Source organism: Netta rufina (genome assembly GCF_964035555.1).
Source record: "Netta rufina genome assembly, chromosome: 33".
Classification (NCBI taxonomy): domain Eukaryota; kingdom Metazoa; phylum Chordata; class Aves; order Anseriformes; family Anatidae; genus Netta; species Netta rufina.
The window spans coordinates 634,189-653,559 of NC_140157.1; the positions used below are offsets into that span (position 1 = coordinate 634,189).

The window sequence follows — 19,371 nt, forward strand, 5'->3', positions numbered from 1 at the left end:
TCAGTGGGCGCCGCGCCGCCATGGGGGTGCTGAGGCGCAGCGCCGGCAGGCCGCCGCAGTCCCTGGCCGCCATGGACTCGAGCTCCGAGTTCCTCTCGCTGCAGCCCGGCGGCAGGAGGACGAGCAGGCAGAGAGCAGCCCCGGCCGTGAGTTCCCGCGGGGTTCCCTCCGAGCGAGCCCGGGCGGGGAGCTTGGGGGGGTTTCGTTCACCAGCTCTCCCCCCCCCTCAGGCGGTCCCGCGGGCAGGTGCACGCGGGGGGCGTGCTGAGGGGGCTCGGAGATCAAGGCTAAAAATCAGGGTTAATTAGTGCTGAAGTAAAAAAAAAACGTTAGTTAGGGGGTGTAATGTGGTTACGACTTCCCTTAAGGGGTTGATGGTGTTAGGGAAAACCCTAATTTGCTCTTAGGGACGATTTGTGTGTCTGGTATTTCATCCACACCATTTCCAGCTCCGTCTTGCTGCTCCCATCCCCGCTCAGCATCACCTGAAGGAATTGGCTGCTGTACACACAGCTAGCTAGAGCTCAAGCTCTGCTCTTCCCAAAGGCAGAGCAGAACCACCTCCAACCCCCTCACAGCTCTCAGGGCGAGCCCCGCCTCCGAGCGATGCTTTCAGCTCTCCGTGCCGCCGAGCTCAGCGTTCTCGGCTGTTTGGGTTCAGGCTGGGGTTTTGTTTTGTTTTTTTCTCTTCCCCCTTCTCATTTCAAGTCTACTGAACTAAGCAGGAAGCAGCCCTTGGGGTGTCGTCTCTTTGCAAGCAGGCGCTGGAGGCTGCTTCAATATCTCCACTTTGCTGTTGCAGTGTGCACGAGAAGCGGTTGTCAAAGCCTGCAAGGACTTGAGCTGCCCGTGGCATGTGAGGGAAGGCTGTGCAATTAGGCAGGGCAAACAGCCGGCCCGCCTTCGTTGTGGGACCAGGAATGAGGAAGTTAAATGTAAAGTTTTCACTGAAGCGAAAGCAGAATCCTTCTCATGAAACAGGTTGTAAGGTGTGTTTGGTTTGGTTTCTTTCTTTGTGTTTTTTCACCTCTTTGCAGAACTTTCCCATGCTTTGAGGCAGAGTCACTCCTGTTTCATTTGTAGGACCGCCAGCCTTTGCTGGAGCACTCAAATAGCAGAGACATGTAGAAGTGCCCTAGATGACAGAGATGGCGATCCTGCTCCTAGCTGCTTGTTCACGTCCTAATGTCTCTTCCCTAACTTTCTGGTGCGCAAAGACTTGGCAATAGCAGCTTTTGCAGTTTCCCCGATACCAGCAAGCCATTTACCTTCAGTTATTCGGCGTATTTCATCCATCTAGATTAAGGAGCATGCAGCAGAAAGTCTCAGGTAAACTGGAGTCTGATGGCTTCGTCTTCTCCCAAGTTTCCAGTCCCAAGGAGTCCTGTGGCAGACCGTAAGTGGCGGCTGTCCCTCTGGAGACTGTTTGTCTAGAGCTTTACAACCCCGCTGTGATTCCTCAGGCCGAACAAGGTCGTTTTGTTGTGACCTGTACTTGACACCTGTGTGCTCCAGAGTTCCCTTTTTGTTTGGGGAATGTGGGAAGTGGCCCTTTTCTCTGCTGAGCCTTCCTGAGTCATCTGCGTAGGGACTTGACACCAGAGCTCGTAGCCTAAACACACTTGTTGGCTGTTTGGCTGGCACTTGAGCATCTGCTTGCTTCCTTAGAGACACCCAACAGCTAACTTCTTAGAAGCAATTGTTGATCACTTCCCGTAGTAGGAGGAAAATAACTTTCAAACTACTACAAAATTCCTTCCTGCAGTTTCCTTGCTCTGGTTTAGCCACTTGCTTCTGCTGAATTTCACTTCTTGAGTGCGTTTTTTCAGCCTTGTATGACTGATATGAGCCAGTTCTGCCCTGCTGGCAGCCTGCTGCAGGTAACGTAGTGCTTCTCAGTGTGCTGTCTCACTGACTTGGGATGCTTTCGTAGGAGCCAGAGGATGATCAGGGTTCCTGGTCCATTGTTCCTGGCTGTGCCCTTGTTTGAGACAGGGTGAAGATAAAAGAAGAGCTGATAAAGAATAACATGAGTACACGGCACTGTGCTTGTTGCAGAGAAGTCATCAAATAAATGCATAACTATGTGTACAGAGGTCTCCTGAGTTATTCCACTCTTTTCTTTCTTAAGCCTCCCAGAGGAAAAACATTAAACATCACTGTGGCAGACCAGGCTGGTTTCATCAAGCTTTAGGTCTTGTTTCATCTCTGCTGGGTCTGGGGAATAAAAAATGTCGTCAAGAGTTGTTTCAGATGCCTGGATTCAATTCAGATTCAATTCAGATGCCTTGTGCTAGGGCAAGCATCTCGTGAGGCCCCTTTCTATCAGCACAGAGAACAGGAGGAAGAAAAGCTTTCTCCCACGTGCCCTTACCAGTGCCCTCCTCTAACTTCTTCATGCCTTTGCTGTTACCTTGAACAAACACTAACTAAGCTCTTAGTAAAGTTGGTGCCGGGAAGCAGAAGAATCTTGTCTATTTTCTGACTTTTGAGTGAAATTTCATTTGATGTACTCTTACTGGAACTTCATTTTGTAAACAGAACGACCCCCCACTCAAGGATATCACAGCTTCCCTCCCGTACTAAAAATGATAGTACTCACCCTTGTAGGAGCAGCAATGTGAAGAAGGTCAAGGGCAGTAAGAAGGGTTCGAAGCTTTGATATAACAAGCCTTATACTTTTTTTTGACAGAGTTCCTAATAAGTATCTTTAGCAAGGTCTAGAGATGGGAGAAAAACTCGAACTAGATTTTAGTTCTAGGATGCATGATGTCAAGCTTGACTGTTCCTCTGAACAGTCAATTGAATTTAAATTTTTTTAATTTAAATTAATTAGTTTATTTTTTTTAATTTAAAGTCAATTGAATTTAAAGTTTTGAATTTAAATTCCAATTGAATTTATTGAAAAAAATTCCAATTGAATTTAAAGTTTTTTGTTGTTGTTGTTTTTCACGAAACACTAAGTTTATGTGAAAGGTTTTGCTGCAATATCTTTTTGCCAAGGATATTAAGCTTAAGTTATCCACAAGAAAACGATGGGGAGAGGGAAGCTTTAGTTTTGAAAGCTTTTTTTTTTTTTTTTTTTTTTCTTTTTTCTCCAGGTTTTTCTTGAGCACAGCAGCGTTTCAGTGTCTGCCTGCCATTAGTTGCCCCACTACCAAGTCAGGAGGGTCAATTAAACTTGCATGAGGCAGAATTTCTTTATCTGAATCTACGTGGTTCACATAAATATATTCTTGTTTCCTTCTTTCCCTAGGATTATTCTTCTACCAGTATTGAATGTTTCAACAGACACCGTTTAAGATCAATGAGAAAAAGCATCCTGCGGTGTTCAGTCTCCAGCTTTGAAGAAAGTATGGCGATACTGAGGGGAAATGTCAACAGAAGACGCTTTTCAAGGTACTGTATTTCTATATGTTCAATCTCTGTTCGATTTGTAGATTGAAAAGCAAGAGAGAAAGCATGTGCAGTGAGTTGTGGCCTGATAAACCTCCGGCTAAAATCAGCAGAGGCCTATGAGCATGCTGATGGCGTACCAGTACCTTAAAACTAGAATCCCTCTTCTCAGTGAAAGTCTTCTGCTTTTCTAAAAAAAAATGTTTTTTTTTTCCCAACCCGTTTGAAGTGTTGTTGTGGTTTAACCCGGCCGGCAGCTAAACACCACACAGCCCTTCTCCAACCCTCCCACCTCCCTCTCTGGGATGGGGGAGAGAAACGGGACAGTGAAGCCCGCGAGTTGAGATAAAGACAGTTTATTAAGACAGGAAAATAATAATAATGATGATGATGATGATGATAGTACTGCTAAAAGTAATGTGTACAAAACAAGTGATGTACAATGCAGTTGCTCACTACCCGCTGACCAGTGCCCAGCGTAACCCCTGGCAGCCCGGCTGCCCCGCCCTATCCATGGTGCAGCGTGTTGCCATAAGGCATAGAATTCTTTGGCCAGTTGGGGTCAGCCATCCTGAGTCTGTCCCCTCGCAGCTGTTGCTGTGCGCCGATTCTGATCGCTAGTAGGACAGTGAGACACCGAAAGGTCCTTGGCTTGTTGTAAGTACTGCTCTGCAGCAATTGAAACATCGGGGTGGTATCAGCACTCTTCTAAACATCCTTTCACACATCCTAAGCCAAAACATAGAAACCTACCTGCTACTAGGAGAACTAACAGTCCTAACTGAAACCAGGACATATATCTTTTCCACTTGGGTGCTATTGGTCATAATTTTGAGAATTCAACATGAGCAAGCTAGGAAATGGGGGTACATACAGAACCGCGTGTATATGGCACGCAACAGACTTGGGATGTGGATCCTGCGTGAGGCCTACAGGCTTCTCTTTGTATACCATGGAGCACTGGCTTGTAAACATGGTGAAATTTCCCATCCTTGATGGGTCTAATACAAAAAGTCTTTTCTCCCTTCTCTCCCCTGTCCTCTTTCTTAATGTAGGCAGTTGAGAAAGCCGAAATTGGAACGAAAAAAAGAATATAACACAGGTAAGTGGCTGTAACTCCCCGGGATACCTATTTATGCTGGTTACTGAAGAGGATGGCACTTGGTCACTCCATCGCTTTGATTTGGCCCCAAAGCCTTCTGTAGTCAGCTGAATTCACTCCTCAGTGACTTTTCTGTGAAGAGAGGTAGGTGCAAATAGGAGATTTTATGAATTCCTTGGGGAGGGAGCAGTGTGAATTGCAGCTTCGTAGGCACAAAGCAAACTGTTCAAATTGTGCAAAGTAAATGGATACTTGATAAGTTCAAACTTAGTTCTATAGTTGGCAACCACAAAAGTAAACCTTAGCTGTGATCCTACCAGCACAGTGGTGTAGCTCTTCCCTTCCCCTTGTCCTCTTGGCTCTTTTAATGACAGTGCAAGCAACAAACCTGTGCCAAAGGGTGCTGTATGGTAAACAATGGGCAGGCTTTTTTCTAAAAAGCATGAGTTTGAGTTATTTGGTGTTTGGGTGTTTCTCTTGAAATGATTCTTACCTCCTTGAGCTGTTAGATCATAATGCAGGAAATGAAAGTGCTGCATGCATAAACAGAGTAATCAAACATACACCTCTTAGGAAGAGGCTTGCAATGTAATAGTGTTTGTTTTGAGCACTGTTAGATACAGTTTTACACAAATGGAGTGAAAACACTTTAGAGAAAGGTGTTGATTGTTCTCACTTTTCCAAGACAGAAATAACTGGAGTAGATTTCCCTCCTGCATGGAACAAAAGTTGCACGTTTGTTTTTGTCTGGCTAGCTTTCAGTCTCTTTAAGAATTTCTCTACAGGTCACAGTTTTAAGTAGACAGTTTAAACGTGCAGAGCGATAAAGAAGTGGAATGCAGTGGTTGTGACACCAACTTCTGATCTGAAATGTAAAGAAAACTCAATCCACTTCAGGGTGCCTTTTTTGTTTGTCTGTTTACATTTTACAAGAGCAATGGTGAAATAAGGAGAATCCCATCTTCACTGTTTCAAAATCCTTTGTTTCTGCGTTTCAGTCACCAGAACATTGAGGAGTAGAGCTGGTGCAAAAACTGTGAGACGAGTCCACGGAGAAAACAGGGACTTGGAGCTGTGCCACAGCTGTAGAGTCGGACACAGTCGGTACTCTACTACTAACTCGTCCATTCTATTTGACAAACTTATAACAAAGTAAGTCATCTTTTCTTGCAGACCTCTTAGAATGATCTTTCTTAGCAAGCCTTTGCACTATGGCATGATGTTGGCCTCGACTTGCTCTTTATTTTGACAGCAAAGAAATATGGCTGCTCCTGGCATTGAGAGTTCAATTCGTTGAGTTTTCCCCATTTGGCAGTTTTCTTAGCATCAGAAGTGCCGTCATTTTTAATGAACTTTTTGTTCCATACTCACAAAAGTGAATGTAATGCTTGGTTAAGAAACTGAGGACGGTTTGATACAGTCAAAGCAAAGTAGTCCTAGCGATTCTGCATTTCTGTCCATGGTTTATTTCTGTTTCTGAAGCCAAAGTTGTTTTCTGCTTCAGAATTTGCTTTCCTTTCATTTCATCATTTTATACAACACGAAACTTAGATTCCCATGTAGAGAAGAACAAACAGCCTTTCCTCAGTTAACAAAAAATGACTTAATGCTACTGTGCAGAGCAACTTAAGAAGGATTAAAAGTTGACATAATTTTTTTATAACATCTTACTAGGATGTCAGAATTCTTATTTTCCTCCTGCATTTAAATATATATATATTTTAAATGTGCTCAGTAAGAGGGGAAAATAAACCTGAAAACAGCGTGTTTGCAAATCCTCAAAAGCTTGTTCTTAAATCTCTATCAAAAATAAAGATTTGACCTAATTTTTTGGTAATGCCTAAAATCTTGGCTAAGTGTCAATGACTTTTGCTTTGTGCATACTACATTAAAATCTCTTGTTGATTGTGTGTGCTGTTTTATTTTTTTCATACGTGCCTAACTTTGCTCTTACATGTCAACTTTGTATCTTAGTACTGCGGAAGTTGTGCTACAAAAAATGGATGAAATGGAGCAGATGCGTAGATGTTGGGAAGATGTTGAGGTACAAATGACAGAGCAAATACTCCGTCAGTTTGCCATTTTTGTAGAGTATTTCCCGTAGGGAAGTAACTTAGTTGTAATTTTAATTGAACTGAAATAACTTCCTTTCAAAGAATAGTGTGGTCTAAACTACCATTTGGTCTTGCTCTCTGGTTATATCTTCATGTCTTACTGATACGGTTGTGCTCTAGATATCTTTTCAGAGCGGAGGAAGCATCTTCTGCAGAAGATGTGGGATAACGGGGAGATGCTGAAATGCATGTCTTCCACTCCAGTTTCTGAATTGCCTTCTGCTTTTTGAATGGACACTGTTTACAAACAGCTGTTTCGGACTTGGGTTTTTACTCCAAATGTTACTAAAAGCTCTGCCTGGGGGACTGAATATGCAAAAAGGCTGGTGCTTTCCATCAGCTTGGCAGTTTAAGCTGTTTAGCTTTTTATCCTTAACTCCTAGATCATATTTCTCGTCATGCTCAGGAACGCACTTACTTGGAAAGCTTAACAAAAGGCAGTGCATAGCTTCCTGTTGGTCACTCGCTCGAATTTTGATTGAACGTTTTTTTTCCTGAGAGCTCGCAAAGAATCTCCAGTATCATGTGGCTTTAATCATCTGTTACAGGCAAATGGAGCTGTTTTCTTTAATTGACCTAACTTGCATTTTAGAATTCTTCCTTGGTTGCAAACTGCTCCCAGAGTTTTCAGGAACTTGAAGCCTTTCAAATTTCCAGCTGAATGAACTGATGGCTACTTTATGTATATTTGTTCGTGTGCTGGCCTTGCCTGAGAGCTTAAATAAACCCCTGTCTCTAGAGGAACCCCTGTTAAAGTTGTATGCAGCAATCATACTTCCTCTGTCTTAGTTTTGCTCTATTAAATTATTTTATTAAATTACTGTTCTTTTGAATGATAGGCACATCATTTTAAAACTTCCCGATAACCTACTTTCATAGCTTTTTGTTTAGCTCTGAATTCCCTTTTTTTTCTCTCAAATCACAGAATGGTTGAGGTTAGAAGGGGCCTCTGGAGGTCACCTGGTCCAACGCTCCCCTGCTCAGGCAGGGACACCTAGAGCTGGTTGCCCAGGGCTGTGAAATGAATCCAGAATTGTCCACAGTACTTTTTATTAGCATCTCTCACATGCCTGTATGATTTCTTTTGGTATGTCTGCTAGGAAGGTAGTTCTTTTTCCTTGGTTCTGTCATGCTGTAGGTTATTAACCTCTGATTAACATATGCACTCCGTTTTGTATCTGGGCAAGTATTTAACCACTGCATGTACTGAGCCCTGGTTTAGAGCAGAAATTCTTGTTACTGATTGTGGGTGCACGCAATCATATTCCCATTCTCTCCTCTTGTGCAATAATTTATTTTTTGTGTGTATGTGGGGTGCCTCGATAATGTTACTGTGTAAGCATCAACAGACAGACGTGTCTGTCAGTGTATGTACGCGTATGCACATCTTTTTCTGCACGTTTGTGACCGATCTTTCTTGCTGCTTGGAATTAGGAGAACCTTGATATCTTGACCTGTGTGAAGTCGGACTTTGAAAGAACTGGACCTGGTAGTCCAGATGAGATTGGTGAGTTCTGGTTTTAAGTTTTCTTTACTCTGTTCTAACCAAAAGCCTTGTCTTAAACAATTGAAACAAGGTAATCTACTGGGTATTTGTCTTCTGTAAAAATTCTGTGTTGCTATTGACTTCACAAGCCTTAGTATGAGCTCTAGGGCTGTACTGTAGTGAGCTCAGAACAGGTGAAAAAAAAAATACAGCGCTTTTCCAAACTGCTTACAAGATAAAAGGCAACAGATGGTTGTAGACAGCATTAGAAATGGACAGCATTACTCAGCATGCGAAACGGTGATACCGCTACAGCAGGAGCGTGACCGTTTTCATGGTTTTGAGCAGCACAGCAAGAATTTTCAGGAAGCAAGATAGATAGGCTGCCAGATGTGTATGAAAAGCTCCTCCCAAGTGTGAAGCTCAGCAGGAGGGAAGATAGCGTTGTGCATTTCTGTGTTTAGGAGGCAGTCACCGTAAGCTGCTGTCAGGGCCTGTAATTAGGAGCTGTCATCTGGGTACTCAGTGACTTGTGGAATGAGGTTAAGCCACAAAAGGCCATATTAACTTGGAAGCGATGGGAAAACTTACGTTTTTTAAGAAGAATGTTAGTTGTGATTAAGGCAGTAAATTAGATCATCCTCATAGGAGCTTTCTAAACAGATCAGAACAGGGCAAGACTGTACTTAAGGACCGAAAAGGGTGTTGCAGTAGATGAGTTGACGAGTTAGATTATGTGATAGAGCTCACGTGCACACCTGCAAAGAAGCTCAGAGAGACAGTGACAGGAGGCTGAGCCCCAGAAAATACCTGCTCCCTCCCTTCAGAGGCCCAGAGGAGCAGAGAGATGCACAGTGGCAGGTGGGAACCCGAGGGAAGTTCTTCAGAGGAAGAATGGCTGGGCCATGGACTAGTAAGGGAGAAGCAGAGTTGACTCCTTTGGAGGTTTAGTTAGGAAAACATTAGCTCAAAGTCTTAATAAGAGTAGCTTGAATACAAGGTGGGGGCCAGTCTAGAGGGAGAAGCTTGGTTAAAGTGTGTGGGTTTCAGGGAGCTGTGCAGTAGAGACTTGTAGAGAGGAATTTTAAATAGCACGTTGAATGGGAAATGAGCCCGGGGCAATTAATTGATGATCAAAATGCAAACTACAATTTTAAATCAGGAAAGAGCTAGAATATACTTTTATAATGAAAAATACGCCAGAAAAGAGTGAGGAAAGTGTCAGTGTTGTTATAAAGGAAGTTATTGGAACAAAGGAAAGGGTTAAAGGAGCAATAAAGCAGAAAAATTCATGCTTTTGTGATAGAAGTGTTGGAACCCCAAGGACTGGAGATGGTAGTGATCACAAACTCATTTACTGATCGCTCAGTTTTCTGTGTGCTGTCTGTATACCCAAAGGCACCCACCTTGCATTCAGAAAGCAATGCAACCTTTGGGGTTAAAAAATAAAAACCAAAGAGGGCAGTGCTTTCCAAGAAAAAAAGATAGGTCCTTTTGGCAAACAGGTAGGTGAACGGAGTATGTACGTTCCTTCCTCGGTGTCCTGCTGTTAACGTGAGAGGATATTCACCAGAACCCAGTAGATAATTGCACTCTGGTTCTTGCGTTTTTTACCATCTTTCATGAGACAATTTCAGGTTACTTGACAGAAGCTAATGACCTAAGCTTATGTGCATTTGGCATTGTTTTCTCATTGGTGAGCTTCAAGCCTGTGTCTGGCCCATTATTGCTCACAGAATTTGTGGCAGAGCTAGACTTGGACTTAGATTACTATGCTTAGTCTTAGCACTCCAGATTATTAAAACCCTTTCCATTAAATACTGTCTCAAACTAAGAAGTGACTTTCTGAAATAGCTGTTTTCAGAAGATCTGCATCTTAGCTAAGCAATATGACAGAATTTTGCCTGTTGTTAAACACTGAGGCTGACGACAAGTCCATCAGCAGTTTCAGAGAGCACAGAACAATGTCTAGATGCATGCTCATCTGCTAGGATTTGTGATTTCTGAAACGTGACTTGCATAAATTCATCTTAAGGTTTTGCAGGATCCACCGTGTCATTAAAATAATGCTAATAATAAAACTTACAGGCATCTGTGTAATGCATTTTGGATTTCATATAATTTGCAAAAGTACTTAACTATTCGGTGTCATTTTGTGGTACAGTACAAACATCAAGAGGAAGTGAGAACAAAGAAAATGGTGGTGAAGATGTTCCAAGGCGTTACAACCTTCGACAGAGGAAACCTGTTGACCGCTACCAAGCTCCTATGGAAAGTAGGTTGAACACACAGTTTCTCTTAAAACCTTATTTCTTGCACATAAGTGAGATAAAATTTTTGAATGCAAATACATGTGTTTGCGCACACAGTTCTATTTCAGTTCTGTACCTTCATTCTGCACATGAACTTCACTGTTTTTATCAGACACGTGTGTCCTGTGCACATTGTATTTCTTTGCTGTTTGGTGTACTTAGTGCTATGTATCCTTGCTATAACAGTAATTAATCACACTTAATAGTCTTGCTCTTGTGATTTTCAGTTCACCTTTAAACAGGGCGTAGTTTTCCACTTGTACCATGCACTGATGAAAAGCAAAAACAGTTAAAAATTCTTCTGGAATTAGGGATGAGTGAAACATGTGGCATTTTTTTATCTTTTGATATCCTCCTCTCTTAAATGTATCTGTATCATTATTCTAAATTCTTTCCTTTCAGTAAGACAAAGAGATCAAGAGAGGACTAACTCGGGCCAGCCCTGTTCTGTCAGACAGAAAGAGTCACTTGAAAATGCTGGGTCACAAAAATATAGAAGACGTGCCAGGTTGGTGTATGGCTAGTGATAGCTCTTACTTATCTGTAGAGCTGTCAGTCTCCTTACTGCATAATGCTTCAAAGGGTTTTCAGTTTAGTGGTAATTACAGAGTAAGTTTATGATCGGTACTTTGGTAGTCTGAGGATAGAGAGGAAAGAAATATTTGGAGGGGAGGAGGTGGATACTTTTAAGTTGGTTTCTTTTTTAAATCCAATATTTGTGGGTCGCTGATAAGATGATTATGGAGGTAGTGTCTGAGTTTCTGTAACTGAAATTCTTTGGTTCTGGAACTGAAGCCAGAATCCCCCCTTAAAAATCTTAGTCAGACTATTTAATCTTGAAGGATACAAAGGATTTTCTTAAAACCGAAAATAATTTTATTCAATTTAGAGGGAGAGGCTTTATGGAAGTTTTGTTAGATTTTAAAAAAAAAAAAAAAAAAAAAGAAGTTATCACTCAAATACTGACTCTAGTTTCTGTTTGGAACCAACTAATGTTTCTATATGAAGTTAACCTTAAACAATATAAGATCTAAATGAAATCATAAATTGCCTTAGTAATGATAAAGGCTTTTTGGATTCTGTAAGCAGTTAGTGCGTAGAGAATGCTGTTGATTGCCAGATATTTTGTTGAGCATTCTTGAAAGCAGACAGTTGTCACGAGGAAAATCATGTCATGACCTTTGAAATCAGATTCCTAAGGAGTACAATGGACTGGAAAATAGATCTCAGAGTAAATTTTGAGATAGAATTCCCTTAATTTTTGGTGTTACTTAGTATCTGCTCTATTTTCTTTTTAACTTTCTGGTTTATATGCTTGCCTGCAGACGGAGACGTGCAGACGACATCAGTGATTCTACACCCTCTTGCTCATCTCCCTTGCTTAGCACGTGTGATACGGAGGAGGGTGGTGAGAGCAGTGAGGACAGCGAGAGCACATCTCCAAGAAGGTTGCTGTCATTAGAGAATAGGGGAGGGATGAATCTCCTTCAAATGAATATTTAGCCATGTTTAAGTTTATCTAAATGTAACTGTGTAAGTTTATGTCAATTAATTAGGTCTTCTATATATTAATTAATGTCTTCTACATTTGCTTGGCATTATTATGAAAAACAAAAATCTTCGAGCTGCATCTTAAAGAAAAAGAAGCCCTATAACTTCTCCTTAATTCAAATCAGGACTTTTCGAGTAAAACGTCAGAAACAGGACCTAAAGAGAGTTCAGAGGGATCAAAAGAAAGTTGGAGGAAGTCAGGGAGATGCAATGCAAATAGATAGTGCGGTAAGTCTTAAACTAATCATCGTGTCAGCGAGTGTTTCCAGTGATTATGAAAGATCTCAGTGTGCCATCTACAACTACCTTTGTTGATGGCTTTCTCTAAAGCAACTTCAGAAATTGCCCAGAATGTTTCCGTTGTGCTGAGATAATTTCTGATGAAACCTTGATCTAGGTTGCTGCTTTCTTTAACATACGAACTCTGTTGTGTTGAATTTCTCTTTAGATTGGATTTGAGAACGTGGGTGGTCTTTCCGAACACATCGCAGCTTTGAAAGAGATGGTGATTTTTCCTCTCCTGTATCCAGAAGTTTTTCAGCGGTTCAATATTCAGCCCCCAAGGTAACTCATTAAAGTGATAAATCGTAAGTCAGCTGTTTTCAGGAGAAAGTTCAATTAAGGTATCAATATGCTTCCATGCTTCAACATTTTTGGCAGTGGTGAATGTTTGTTTTAGTAGTAGCAAAAAGTGGTTTCTTAAAAATGGATAGAATCCAGAATATTTGTAGGTTAAAAATATAAGCAAAGTCTTAAAATTTTAAGTTTTACCATCTGGTGTTTTTAAAAAGTTGGGTTAGTTGGGTTGGAGTGGTTTTGTTCTCAGTTTTATGTACAAGTCAGCTTGATTAGTCTGTAAGCAAGAAGGGATTATCTAGTGGAAGTCAATTGTAATATGTTGCCTGGAAGCCCAGTTGTTTTTCCTGCCTACTTTTGCTTTCTTTTTTTTTTTTTTTTTTCTTTTCCTCTGAGTGCTAAGGCATCGCTTTTCCTTCCAGCTTTAGGCTTCCTCACTTGCCATCAGCAATAGATGGTCTGAGAGACCAAATCCAGTAACTTAATGCTTTTGAAAGGAGCATTAAATGCTTTAGTATCAGATTCTGCATATTGTGAAAGCAAGAATATGCAGTTTATTGCTGAAGAATGAACTGGTGATTCACCATTCAGCCCATTCTCAGATTCTGTGCTGAAGTTTGCCCATTTGGCTCTGGTTTGCTGTAATCACCCTGTTTGTCAGCAGTTTCGGAAGTGTCCTTCTGGGACAGTATGCTCTCTTTTGAAGGTTTTATACGTTTGAGTTACCCCCTTATTCATTTCTTTGGGTGAAAAAAATGAATTTTCTTGTGAAACGTAAAAACGCAGAACTTCTATCTGTTCTGCCTCTACCCACACTTCAGCTAATACTGCTGTCTTGTACATGACATGTTTTGGTTAGGAAAGACGAGTTTGTTCTAGAGACGATGGTTGTAGGAGGTACTCATCATGATGTTTTTTTTCCTATCTGGATCTTTTTTATTGCAGAGGTTGTCTATTTTATGGCCCCCCAGGAACAGGGAAAACACTAGTTGCTCGTGCACTTGCCAGTGAATATAGTCGAAGTGACAGGAAAATATCATTTTTTCTGAGAAATGCTTCGGACTGCATGAGAAAATACGTGGGGGAATCAGAACGCCAACTTCGTGTGTTATTTGAACAGGTAAGGTTGAAATGCACAGTGTATTCTGTCAGAGTTGAAACCGTTATTTTCTGTGGTCAACGTTTTTAAGTAGCACTTGCTCTTTTTTTGTATTTTGTTAGGTTTTTTTTTCCCACTGAAATGGAAATGCCAGTGTTTCTGCTGTGAATGTCAGCTGTAAGAACTACTGGAACGATTTGCTTCCTGTCACCCGGATACAGTGGGTTGACACAGACTGCTGTCTTCTGTTCAGATACTCCAGTAGCTCTATCAGTAGAGGTCCCAGAGGCTAAAGTGAAAAGTGACTACTCATGGAAGAAAGTCATGTGGAATGTAACAAAATTTACTGAACCAGTAAGTAAAACTTATATTTTTCTATTAGTTCCATTGTTTCAACTCTTCTGACCCTTATGGACGGCATAGTTAACAGAGGGGAGATCGTGGTAATTGGAGCTACCAACAGACTGGATTCTATAGATCCTGCTTTACGAAGACCAGGACGCTTTGACAGAGAGTTCCTCTTCAACTTGCCAAATAAAGAAGTGAGAACTTAAATTCAACGTTAGTGCTACCATGGCAAAGTCCAACTTTATAGGAAAAAAAATTGACAACTTGAACAAAAGAGTGATATGTGGAGACACTGCGTTGTTCCATGGAGGGCAAATCTGGTATTGAATATATATGGTCAGGATGATACCACCAAGTAGTTAGTTCTATAACCAAACCTTTCATTCCCAAAGTTGTACCTGTTTGCTTAATGATTTAGTCCACTTGGGCGCTTTCATCGTGAAGTTTTGTTTTTGGTCTCAATCCTTCACTTATGAATGAACAGGGGAGGTGTTGGAATTTGATTGTGCCCCGGATCAGTGGTAGTAGTTTGAGTCATAATTATTTTCTTTATAGTAATTGTAGCAATTTGAAGCATTGTGCCAGAAGTGCATTCTGTGAATTTACTGACTGAAAAGCAAATGTGATGAAGTAATGAGACGGTCACAATGAAAGCTTGCTAAATTTTAGAGAAGTTTTTTGGACAACAAAGAAATGCTTCTGGATAAATTTTTCATTACAGTATTTTCCTCTGGGTCCTTAGGTCTCACAGTTTGGAAACTTGTTATTGAAGCTATAAATGCCTTTTCTTTCACTGTAGGTTCCTAGAAAAAAGTGCAGTGTAACAAATAAGAAATACTAAATTTCCTGGTTGAAAATGCAGAGTATATATTAAATAACTGTAAAATACTTGAAAGTTGAGCAAGTAAGAAAAGCGTATTAATAGATGAGGGGTTTTGAGGGAGGACTGTTTTTGTTGTTTGTTTGCTTTTTGGTTTGTTTGTTTCTTGTTGGTATTTTTAAGGAAAACATAGGACAAGCTAAAATGCAATGATTTTGCTTCCAGGCTAGAAAAGAAATTTTCAAGATTCATACTCGTGACTGGACCCCTAAGCCACCGGACATGTTGCTTGATGAACTAGCTGAGAAATGCATTGGTAAGACTGAAATCAAAATGGATTCTTGCTTGTGACCAAGTTGTAAAGAACCTTAGCTTGTACCAGGCAGTACCCAAGCTCTTGTGCCTTGCTGCACAACTAGTCAACGAGGCAGCTGGCACACCTTCATAGCAATCAGAGTTAGATGCTTTCATCTATTTACTCTTTGTTGTCGTTCCTCTTGTTGTCTGAGAACATTAAATGGTTCTGGGGCATCTTCCTCAAGAGCATAGTTTTTGATGAGGAGTCTGCTTCAGCTGCATAAGCGCAGGATATCAGGCAGTGAGCAACATGAAACTTCCCTGCAGAGCGGTAGCACTTTGAATTCCCTGTTAACCTGTTTGGTTTTGGCATTATAAATTCTTTAAATGTTGCATGTTGTAAACCTGGGCCTTGACTGATGTAACGTTTGATTTTTGTTTGTTAGGATACTGTGGTGCAGATATCAAATCTTTATGTACTGAAGCTGCGCTGTGCTCTCTGCGCCGATGCTATCCTCAGATTTATGCAAGTAGGGAGAAATTGCAACTAGACGTTAATTCTATTAAAATAAAAGCAAAGGACTTTTTCATGGCTATGAAGAAGGTTGTTCCAGCTTCAAACAGGATCGTGGCTTCACCCGGACAAGCACTATCACCCATTTTCAAGCCACTTTTTAAAAGATCAGTAGAGAATATTTTACAAGTTGTGCAGAAGATCTTCCCGCATGCACAGCTTGCACTAAAGGAGGACCGACAGCAAGGTACAACCACAGCATCCACTTCTTTATAATTCTGCTAAAGATTGTTCGTAATCTCCTTTATTCTAAGAGGGAGAAAAAAATCACCAAGAGTAGCGTACCTTATACGTACACATCAGTGGGACTTAGTACAGCTTTGTAGGGCCTTGTGCCATCTCCTTAGATCTGTGGTGGGATGAACTCTAGGAAATAGCTTTCAGTGTGTGCTCTCAAATGAAGAAAGGCTTTTGGCACTGATTTAGAAGCTGTATTAATGTAAGAGAAAGAGACAAAAGCTATTCAGGAAAGTTAAAAAACCGCTTTTGCCTTTCAGACCATTTCAATCCTATTTTACAAGATGATATGTTCGACAGTGATGACGATGCATCCTTGTTTTCTGGAGATGAATTAAAAGATGGAATGCCTGACGGACCAGAGAAAAAACGCCTCTGTTTCAGCAGGTAAAGAAAGATAGATTCCTGTTATGTTTAAATTCTCAGGTCTGCTGAGTCTTTGTAAACAGTTCCAGCTGTTAAAAGTGCGAGGGGTGGTAGACGAAGGGGTAACATCAAGTTTGTGTGTTGAAGGGGTGCTTGGTATTCACAAGAAGAAAGGGTGGAGGGACTAAAGTTGTAATGAAGTTGCTCTGAATGACCAAACTGAAAAGCCCAGGCTTCTCTTCCTAAGCCAAAGTGATCCGTAGACTACCAGAACACGTTGACTTAATCCATGGCATTCTTTGAAAGACTCAAGACCACATAAATGTCCTGTCCGTCCTTTTAACTAAAAATACCCCAACTTTATGGGTTTGTGTTGCCACCTTTTGCCCTTCTGTTTTCCAGGATTGTTAAGCCAGTAGTGAATTTTGTAGCAGAAAGAAAACAGAGAAATGGCTTGTTAAAATACCTTGAGAAAAATGTGAACGGTGTCTTTATTTGTTAAGCCACCAAGTTGTGTTAATCTTTTGGTATTTTAGTATGGAAGTCATGCAAGCCCACAGTTGGAAAGTTAGATCATGTTGTCGCAGCTGGATCAGTTATTTTTCTCAGTTTCTATTGCTGTGCTGTCCAGAAGATTTTCTGCCCTCTAGAGCAAGGCTAAGTCTCTAGCATCTTTGATTTAAGTCAGCAAAGGTACAGCCTGATTGTAGTGGGGAAACAAATGCTCATTGCAAATTTATTTCCTAGTAGTAAAGCAAGATTGCAGGGATAATGTTTTGCAGTCTTGATTTAGTAAAGAATAGGAAACACAAGGGAAGAAGATGAAACAATTGGAATGACTGAATAACTTAACTGGAAATCTTACATATATTTAATGTACCACTGCCATTTGGATTATTTGGGGAGGGAAAAGAAAGTCTATAGGAAAAGTACTTGGAACATCTGTGTGTCTATTCAGCACCTCATTTATAAACTTGTTTTCTTAACTCTTGTTCTAGGAGTGCTTTCTGCGAACCAACATCATGCCGGCCCCGTCTGCTAATAGTAGGAAAAGAAGGGTACGGCCAGGTTTCTTACGTGGCACCCGCGGTGTTGCACGCTTTGGAGAAGTTTCCCATTCACACCCTGGACCTTTCTGTTCTGCTTACAAACGTTGCACCGCCAGAAGAAATCTGCGGACAGGTACCTTTTTTCTTTTTCTTCTCATCGGATTCACTGACTGTATGTAAAGGATCAATCGAGTTGCAAGTAAGGTGAGCAAAATTAATTGGTAATGGAGGTGGCCTTGTTTTAATGTGCTGGGATGTTTGCTTCTGTCTGAAAATCCCCTTTTCTTTTAGACAAAACCACAAACAATCTGGATGTTGTACATGTCCACATTTTCCATACCCAATTTTACAGTGAGGCTGTTGCTAGCAGCTCAGGAAGCTGGGCGGTGTTGCTAATAAACATCTCTTTGTGGAAAGAAATGCTGCTCATGTCACTGGGATCCAGAAAGTAGTTTTCATTGCCTCCTAAGACTGTGTGCTCCCAGTAGATGGCTGTGTATCAGACTGCATGTCGGCTACTTTTTGTAGCCTTTTTTTAAATTATATTAGTAAGGCAACCAAGGTTTAGGGCTTCTGTTTCTTTTGTTTTCACACGGACATACACAACTTGTGCTGTTGCAGTATGTGCAATAAAAGCATTAACATTCAGAAAACACTTCATTTGCATGGTGATGTGGTTTTAACTAGAAAAAATGAACAGATTTGGTGTTTTTACTTTTAGGCAGGAAATCCATTTTCTTGTTTGGCATCACTACCTTAAAATATTTTTACCTTTAGTGGAAACGTTTGAGAGCCATACAAGTAAGGACAGACATGTTACACGACTGAATACTGATGTGTCCCATAAGAGGGACATTTCCTTTCTTTGTTATGCAATGATTGTGGCTGTGGCCATATAGCTACGGTGTCTAGCCACTGCCTGAATATATCCTTCCCATCTTCTGACTAGAGTTCTCCAAATATGATAATCTGAAAGGGTGCACAGAGAAATTCCTTATGTGAAAGGATGCTTGCCACTCTGTTCGCGTAGTTTCATTTCATGGGGCAGTCAGATGGCTATGTAGCTATGTATTAACAGGTTATTGTACGTGTTTTAGTTTTCTTACCCAAGCTTTCCTTTTCACTAGCTGATCCGAAATGCTCAGAAGACAGCACCAAGCATAATTTATGTCCCAGATATCCATTTGTGGTGGGACAATGCTGGACCTGCCTTGAAACTTACTTTTCTAACTTTACTACGTAACATTCCAGCATTTTTGCCAGTTTTGCTGCTTGCTAAGTCTGATGTACGTCACTCAGATCTCCCAGAAGAGGTATTTGTCAATACTTTTCTTACTATTTCTTCAGTGTCTTGTAATTTATGAATGCTTTCAGCATCAAAATGCTGTGCTTTGTTAAATGAATGCTGTTATTACTCAGGCACCCTAACAAATCACTTAAAATTTGCTTAGAGAAAAAGAATACTGTGAAAGCATCTGCTTAAGGTCAAGCAAGAAGTGACTTTCACCCCCTTCTCACGAATGCAAATAATAAATCAACACAATAATTCCGGTGGCTACGAAGTGGTTCAGTCAAGAATATGCAGTGCTTGAAATGACAAGAGGATGTCTTTACTGAAGAGATTTCTTCTGACAGTCTGCCATTCCATGCTATGTTGGGTAAACTGCTAATAATGCAATTTAGTAGAGAATTGAAACACTTTGATAAAAAAAAAAAAATCAGTTTCTTTCTTCATATAGGCCAAAGCTTTCGAAGCTGGAAGGCTGAGTTCCAATTTCTGGTAAAGTAACTTTGGAATCAAATTCTAGTTGTATTCCTAAATAAACTGTAGTAAAAGTACGTGCAGAACTTCATTGACTTCTGAGAGTTTACGTTAAGGGAAGGTGCCCAAAACAGGACCATGCTGTTCTCATTCTGATGATTTGTTCTCAGTCATTGGGGGAAGAGAACGGGTCTTCCCTAGACGTGTTTATTATCAACTGCTTTGAAAGTGCTTGAGTTCCCACAGAAGTTTTTGTGCAGGTTCTAAATTCCTTCTAAAATA

The 19,371-nt window shown here is 40.9% G+C and overlaps 2 protein-coding genes across 2 annotated transcripts; both read left to right on the plus strand.

The window, feature by feature from the left end:
* Positions 1–20: 20 nt before the first annotated feature.
* Positions 21–13,859, plus strand: LOC311220546 (ATPase family AAA domain-containing protein 2-like; the record flags this gene model as incomplete). Its single annotated transcript, XM_084304107.1, has 11 exons — positions 21–146; positions 1,275–1,396; positions 6,473–6,542; positions 8,047–8,119; positions 10,263–10,373; positions 10,813–10,918; positions 11,736–11,858; positions 12,087–12,189; positions 12,410–12,525; positions 13,483–13,657; positions 13,759–13,859. The coding sequence occupies 11 exons, from the start codon at positions 21–23 to the stop codon at positions 13,774–13,776; spliced, it is 1,143 nt and encodes a 380-aa protein (XP_084160233.1). The 3' UTR covers positions 13,777–13,859.
* On the plus strand, positions 13,778–17,320 carry LOC311220547 (ATPase family AAA domain-containing protein 2-like; the record flags this gene model as incomplete). The annotated part of the gene is made up of 5 exons (XM_084304108.1): positions 13,778–13,800; positions 14,019–14,178; positions 15,030–15,120; positions 15,548–15,862; positions 17,277–17,320. 5 exons carry the CDS (start codon positions 13,778–13,780, stop codon positions 17,318–17,320), a joined length of 633 nt encoding a protein of 210 aa, XP_084160234.1.
* Positions 17,321–19,371: the final 2,051 nt, after the last annotated feature.